Here is a 7,592-nt window from a genome sequence, read left to right as displayed (position 1 = left end):
TCTGTGTTCTACTTGCTTTACTAGCTTCCGCAATGACAAACTTGTCCGGGAACACAGAGACATCTTTCTTGTTCACATATAGTCTTCAGGCTGGGTGGATGGGTGGGGGAACCCTGGAAATAAATTGCTTTCTGGAGGAAATAAATTGTTCATCAGAAGCTATTAATCCAATGTTATAAAATCATTGTCCAAAAGTGCACAATAGAGCAAAGTAAGAGGCTAGCACCTGTTCCAACAGTTTAAATCTCACAGCACAACCATACATCTCACCAAGATTTTGTATGAGATTCTACTGAAATTTCATGCGATTTTGACTCATAAAATGTCGATAGTCCTGCATAAAATCTTGGAAATGACAAGATTTGGGTAATTTTTTTATTTGACAGTGAGAAGGATTTCTGGGAGAGTCATGTTGTTGGTGATGCGCATTGATTAGCAAAATGTTATGGGATGACCAGTGGTTGGATTAAGCTGGTTCAGGCCAGTTCGGGGTAACCGGTAGTTAAATTGCTGGCTGGCCCCACCCCTCCCCACCCCTTCTAGGAGTCCCCACACACTCCATTTTGGCTCTCAGGTAAGTACAGGGAGTCCTGCTGGGCCCAAAATGGGGCATGGGGGTGATGCTCCCCCTGCAGCCCATTTTCACTCCCAGGAGGCTTCAGGGAGGCCTCCTAGGCCCAAAACGGGGCATTGTGTGTGTGTATGGTGTGGCCCCCTTGCGGCCTGTTTTTGCTCCCAGGAGGCTGCAGGGAAGCCTACTAGGCCCAAAACGGGGCGTGAGGGGGGTTGACGTGTGCCCCCCTGTGGCCAGTTTTTCCTCCCAGGGGGGTGCAGGAGGCCATGTGTTTCCTATCACACCCCTGGCCACGCCCACCATGGCCACGCCCACCCAGCCTATCATTAGGGCAGAGAACCGGTTGTTAAATTATTTGAATCCCACCACTGGGAATGACTCCAAAAGATCTCTTTTAAAAAATATTTTTCAATTGTTAAGATTTATATCAAATCTAGAATCAGAACTTTAGTCCAAAGATAGTTGATTGTTTGCAAATCTTCAAAATAAGGCAAGTTTCTTACTTTCAGAATTATTTTTGTAAGATGGTAATATCATCACCTTCAAAAGCCCAGTTTGAGAACTTTTGAATTATTCAGAACAGAAAGTAATTAATTCAACTATTTCTACTTATTGCATTTGAACATATTTATTCATTTTACATCTTACATTTCCAACAGAACAGCCTTTGAACAGCAACTGTCACCCAGGAATGACAGGAATAAAAGAATGGCAGTTATGCAAGGAAAGTTTAGCTTTTGCAGCAATCGAATTATATCAACTAACAACAAGAAATGAAAATGATTTGAAAAAATCAAACTGATATGATTCATAATCCTTATAGTGTAAACCAGTAGTGAAATGTAAAATTTGTTGCTACCGGTTCTGTGGGCGTGGCTTGGTGGGGGGTGGCTTGGTGGGGTCATGTGACTGGGCGGGCATGGCCAACTTTTTTTTTTTACTTTTTTAAAGCATTTTTTTACTACCGGTTTGGGTGAATAGGTAGTAAAAAAATGCTTTAAAAAAGTAAAAAAAGGTTCTGACGGTCACAGCTGTGCCGTGCAATCGTCGGAACCTTTTTTTTTTTTTTTTTTACTTTTTTAAAGCATTTTTTTTACTACTGGTTTGCCTGAACCGGTAGTTTTTATCACTACCGGTTTGCCCGAACCGGAATGAACTGGTAGCATTTCACCCCTGGTGTAAACCTATGTTAAAACCAATATCTTGCTGACACATTGATTTGAATGGGGCTATCTCCCAAGCAAATGAATCCAGCTTAAGTGATAAAACGAATAAATGAAAGAAACACAAACTTAGATAACAGAACATAGCTTAGTGGTTTAGAAACCACATAACAACACTGGGCAACAGTACCTTGGGAAGAGTGAGTTTCAATAGCTGAGGGTGGGGCAAAACAGTAAGAACTAGCTAACTTGTAAGCAATTTAGGACCTTTGTCCCCAGTGGCACTCCTATTTCAAGAAGCAAAAGGCAGTTTTCAACAGTTGTATATGTTTATTGATGCACAAGTCAATATAATTGTCCCCTTAATAGACTTCTTAATTCCAGCACAAGCTAGATAGAGCTATCCAGAACTGCCTTATCACTAAGGTAAATAGAGAGATACTATTTGTTACTTACATAGTTTCTAAAGTAAATTTGACCCATGGCTCCTCATTCGCAGATATATTCATGTCTTCAAATCAGCAGAAAAGAATGGTAAAACAAGAGTGAAAGAAAAGACAGAAATGTATTCAACTGAGTGGAACAAAGAAAACTGAATTAATCAATCTTTTTCCCTTTTCCTTTTAGTTTACTGTACTTTAGTTTAGTTTATTGGATTTATATACTGCCCTACTCCCGAAGGACTCAGGACGGTGAACAGCCACAAAGTAAAATACATATATACAAAATTTAAAAGCTTTTCTTAATACTATCTGGCAAAACAATGTTGGATTCCGACCAGCAATTTTCAATCAATGCAGTTCTAGAGAATATTGTGTTACTCCCCTTTTAGATGGTAGATATCGAGATAAATTTTCTTCTGATCTCTGGAATATGATTGTATCCTAATATGCCATAATTTATCCCTCAAAATGAGCACTTTGGTTTTTGATCCTACATTTTATGATTTGGGTTTTGGTCTCATTTCTCCCAATCATCCCATGACCACTTTTGATAAAATATCCCTGACCTGGAAGGAATAACTTCCTGGTCATTTTGCCATGACTTTTCGCCCATCATTCATGAAGCAAATAATTATGGTATTAAATACTGTATATTCACATGAGTTACTGATTGCAACATGAAGTATTTTGGGAGTTGTTTCAGTTATATTGTCACATATTTAGACCCATCATAGTGAATGGGAAAGAAGTGCTTAGCGATACTTAACCACTGAATTTAGCAGTATCTGAAGAAAATGGTGAATGGTGAACAGGAAGCAGGCTGGTACATTTGGTGCAAAGCTGCTTTTCGATAATCCAAGTCCCAGATGATTTACAACAGAAATATACATACAGAACAAGAGATTTAGAAGGGACCTTGGAGGTCTTCTAATCCAATCCCTAGCTCAGGCAGGGAACCCTATACCATTTCAGACAAATAGTTGTCCATATGATGAACTCAGATCTAATGATGCCCACTTCAAACCTTGGGGAACACTTTTCAATTTCCATTGTTACTTTAGTTCAGAACTTAATCACTTACCTATTAATTACCAAATGGGTCTGGAAGTATTCAAAGCTTGAGAAGACAATCCCAGTTTATCCTAATTTAGACCCAAAACTTGCAAAGATTTCAGAGGAGTTATACATTTACTTTTTGAGACCAAAGCAATTATAGTCCAAAAACAAGCAGAAATATATGTTAAAATAAAGGTTGAATAATAGTTAAAAATCTGGTAAATTAAAACCATCACCATGATGATCATTTGGCTGTTCCCCAAAAAGAGACAGAAAGAGGAAAGCTGATCTTTACCTTTCCACACAAATATAGTATTTTCAATAGTTTACATTTGTGTAAAATATCTAATAGGATTTAACAGAATCCCTCCTAAAATATATTTTATTCTAGATGCAATATGATGAAAGATATGTATGAAAATGCATATTGATTTTCACAAAGAAATTTCTGTTGATGTGATTTTATGGGGCAAAACAAGCCTAATCAGGAAACAAAAATAGTAAAATATTAACCTATGGCTACATCTATATGTAAGTCATATACTACTTGCTAAATAAAAGTTTGAAGTGGCCTTTAGATTATTATAAGCAAAACTAAAATGTAGTCCTCATGATTGTCAGCCCCCAAAAGTACTGTAGACTAAGTAAATGCTGTATTTGCTATATATATGAAGTGGTTCTTGGCTCTTTCCTTAAGTTTACTCCAAGTCTTTCAGTTCATTGTAGAGTTTGCTGAGATTCTGCAGTTCCTCTTCAAGTAAGCTTGCCTTTTTTCTTATATCTGAAGCCAGTTCTGCTTTGCCCCCCTTCATCAAATGTTTAGCATCCTGGACAACGCCATAGGCATCAACCAGGAGAAACACTCCAGCTGATATAGTATTTAACATCCTAGCTCCTTTGGTCATTGCAAAGGTAGGTCCACTGAAAGCTTTTTTAATATCTCTTGAGTTCTTAAACCTACTCCAGGAGCTCCTTCCTGCATTAGCTGCTTGCTTTGCTAAAGTCTTCAGGTGTGTTTGAGCAATCTTCCATGCCTTTACATGTGTTTTAATCTTCTTTGCAGCCATTTCCATGTCAGGAACCTGACGAGAAATGTTAGAGACAAGGTGTCTGACATTCTTCCCCATTACTCCATTATTTGGGGTCAGCTCAGTTCTGGAATATATTGTAAGAGATTGGACTGATTTTCTTAGGCTCTTCTCACATTCATTCATGAGACCTTCAGCTCTCTTCCTTTCTTTTGAATTGATAATATTCTCATATAAAGCTGCAGAAAGGCCGATCACTGTGGCTCCTGCTCCCAAACCAATCCCAGTGGCTGTTAGGATTAAGCTCCCACCTGCTGTGATAGGAGCCAAGGTCAACCCCAGAATGGTCAAGATGCCAGAAGTGGCACTTGTGGAACAGGAAACAAGGCTGGCAGTGGTGCAGCCCTTGTGGATCCTGTCAATGTGGTTTGCCACTTCCTGAAGGCAACTGAAGCACTTTTCAATCTCTTTTTTCTGGATAGGAAATTGTTTCACAAAATATTCTCTAGCTGTTTCTTCCCAAGGCATCTTTCTTTCCTTTCTGTAAAAAAATTATCAAAGTAATATATTTGGTTCTTTTTTTAAAAAAAAAAACACATTAAAATATGATATAATTTGCCATGTTTTTCTAAATCAAGACTCATATCCAAGACCTGAGTTAAAAAAATTGAAAGCAAAACAATCTTTTGACTGTATTCTCTCCCCCCCCCCCAAAAAAAATAGAAATCTGACTTTTGTGACAGTTTCTCAGTCATTAGAGTGTTCTGATTCCATCCTCTGAAACGGGAAGAATTCTGGTTTTAAAGAGATTTGACATTGGGTTCCTTCTTTTGCTGTCTCATCACTCTTTCCGACACTAGGATTTCCCAGTGTTAAAAAGACCTAAAATGAGTCATAGCAGAGATTTGGCAGGCAGCTGGCAAAAATGGATTGAAACACTTAACAAAGGTTTTTTTGAAGGGGAAATCAAATCCCTGACAGGACTGGGACAACAGCTGCCCCTCCCTCCATTTCCTTGATCATATGCAGGCAGTATGCAGAATGAATCTTGGAGGACATCATTTTCAGAGCATTCCAAAGAACAGGTAAGATTGGTGTTTGTTGTCCTTGCATTTTAATCCAGGGAAATTACCTCAGGCAAGCTCTCCAACTCAAATATACCATCTTCAACAAACTAATTTAGTTAGCATTAAATAACTTATACAATACATCTTACTCCTATCGATATTTAACTAATATCTAAGAAAACAGATATTTAAGAAAAAAGACATGAAACTAAAGAGGGAGGAGAGAATGAAAAAGTGGAAGGAGGAACGCAACTGCTGAATAATCACTTTAAATCAGACCTGGAAAAAAACCCCATCAAACACTTTCATCTTGCCTTTCAATTAATTAAACACTAATTTGTATATTTTTGCTAAGTTATGTAATGAAGGGTTGTCTGAAACAGATGTATTTTTAAAAATCAGAATTGTGCTTTTTGATATTAAATTTTGAGGGAACTTCCTATTGAAATAATGTTTGGTCTATAATAAAGTTAATTAGTTTGTAGCCCAGCCCAAGCAATTATGAAAACTATATATGGCCTGGACTACAGAGGCTGCTAAAGGCCCACCTTCCATAAAGTGATCATTGGAGATGATGAGGTATTTCAAAGATACTACAAACTGGGATGGTTAACAGTGCCCTATGGAATATACATAAAGGATTGTATTCTGGAGGAATCCTTATCATTGAGAAATTGCAGTTAGTTCACAGGACGTCTTTAAAGCCCTACATGGCTTGGAACTGGTTTATTTGAAGGTTTGCCATTTTCCAAGGGTTTTTACCCAACCAATCCAATCTAGCAGAATGGGCCTGCTGCAGATCCTGTCGGCTGGTGGGGACTAGATTCCGCAGTGAATCCTGCTCTATAGAAAATTCTCTTTTTGGAGGTCAGAAGCTGTTAGATTTTTGTAAGACCCTAAAAACCTGGCTAGGTTCCCAGAGTAGTTCCTGGAGTGCTGAATAAGTCAAGGATCCCATTTCCTGGTTATATTGCTAACTAGCCAACTATCTTGGCTACTATGTATATTTATTTGGGATGTTTTTATTGTCTTAAATGTTTGTGTCTTAATTGTAATATATTTTTTTAAATTGCTGAATTGTAAGCCTCCCAGAGTCATTGATTGAGATGAGCAGCTATACAAATTTAATGAATAAAGAAATAAATCGAAATTCAAAGCTATATACAGGGAAATTAATCAGCTGATATTGAGATTCTAAGTAGGGTATCCTCTAAAATCTGCTTTAAAATCTTTAAATTAAACTTCTTGATTATAATCACCCGTGTCTTCTTAATCTCTTCAATCATTGATTTTCCAAAATTCTGTGAACTAAATGGCTCTTGCAAGGTTGGGCAAGTTTAATCTTTTGGATTGGGGTGTCTGCAGGCTGGATGGTCGCGCTCTGGCCACGCCTACCCCCAGTTTAGCAATGGGGGAGAAAGTTGTGATATGTCACGTGATGACAATGTGTTGTCGCAAGTTTGACACCCCTGTTTTGGATAGATCCCTTTTCATACATTCTTGCATACATTTTAATCCACATGTCAGTAGACTGTATTAGAAAATGGACACTCTGCTAGAGAGAAGTTCCCTAAAGATGGGCTTCAGCATAATTCCAAAAGTTCAGAAGACAAAATCTCTGCTCCTGATGACTGACCCAGACTGAATCCTGCAGCTTTCCTTCTTTCCAACATTTTATTTATTAAAGTTGATGCTTATAAGAAATAGGTGACTTTTTTTTTAAACCTCTGAGGTTAAGTATCTTACTATTTGTTTGACTAACCAATTGAAATTCCTGTTGCAGAATGTCAGTCTCTCTCTTTGCCTGCAGAACAAACTGGAAGATTTGAGGCATGCTTTTTTTAAAAAAAATCATAACAGTCATTTATATGCAGCCATTATCTGTTTACCGCTTAAACCTTCCCTTTGGCGGTTCTTTAATGTACATTTTCTATTAGTGGAAATTAATGGCTGTGCTCCAGGGGAAAAGCAGCTAATTTGGGGGCAGTCAAAATTAAGATGCAGAGCAAATGGATAGTAAATGTTATATATTCACTTGGAACAGTGCCAAATTGAAGTGCCTGCATAGAACTCTGGCTAGCTCTTGTAAACTTTCTACAACTTTGTAGTTTGAATTGTTAAAGCTGCTATGTCATGAACAGATGTGTTTGTTTTAAAGTGTCACATTCATGATTTGCCACGTATGTACAACATCCATAGCATTTCTTCTGAGCCATTTTCAGAGCATACACAGCTGTTCTCTTTTATGTATATGTCTGAAA

At 37.8% G+C, this 7,592-nt stretch overlaps 1 protein-coding gene across 1 annotated transcript; it reads right to left on the bottom strand.

Moving 5' to 3' along the window:
• Window positions 1–447: 447 nt before the first annotated feature.
• LOC117655622 (apolipoprotein L3-like) lies at window positions 448–4,852 on the bottom strand. Its single transcript, XM_087873310.1, has one exon. The coding sequence runs from the start codon at window positions 4,790–4,792 to the stop codon at window positions 3,935–3,937; it is 858 nt and encodes a 285-aa protein (XP_087729436.1). The 5' UTR covers window positions 4,793–4,852; the 3' UTR covers window positions 448–3,934.
• Between the last annotated feature and the right edge of the window lie 2,740 nt (window positions 4,853–7,592).

The sequence above is a fragment of the Pantherophis guttatus genome, chromosome 7, assembly GCF_059756535.1.
Source record: "Pantherophis guttatus breed Tessera chromosome 7, ASM5975653v1, whole genome shotgun sequence".
Classification (NCBI taxonomy): Eukaryota; Metazoa; Chordata; class Lepidosauria; order Squamata; family Colubridae; genus Pantherophis; species Pantherophis guttatus.
This window is presented reverse-complemented; position numbering and strand designations above follow the sequence as displayed.

What these genes read in the sequence shown, in the direction of transcription:
- LOC117655622 (XM_087873310.1), bottom strand. Translation starts at nt 4,792, where the DNA reads ATGCCTTGGGAAGAAACAGCTAGAGAATATTTTGTGAAACAATTTCCT.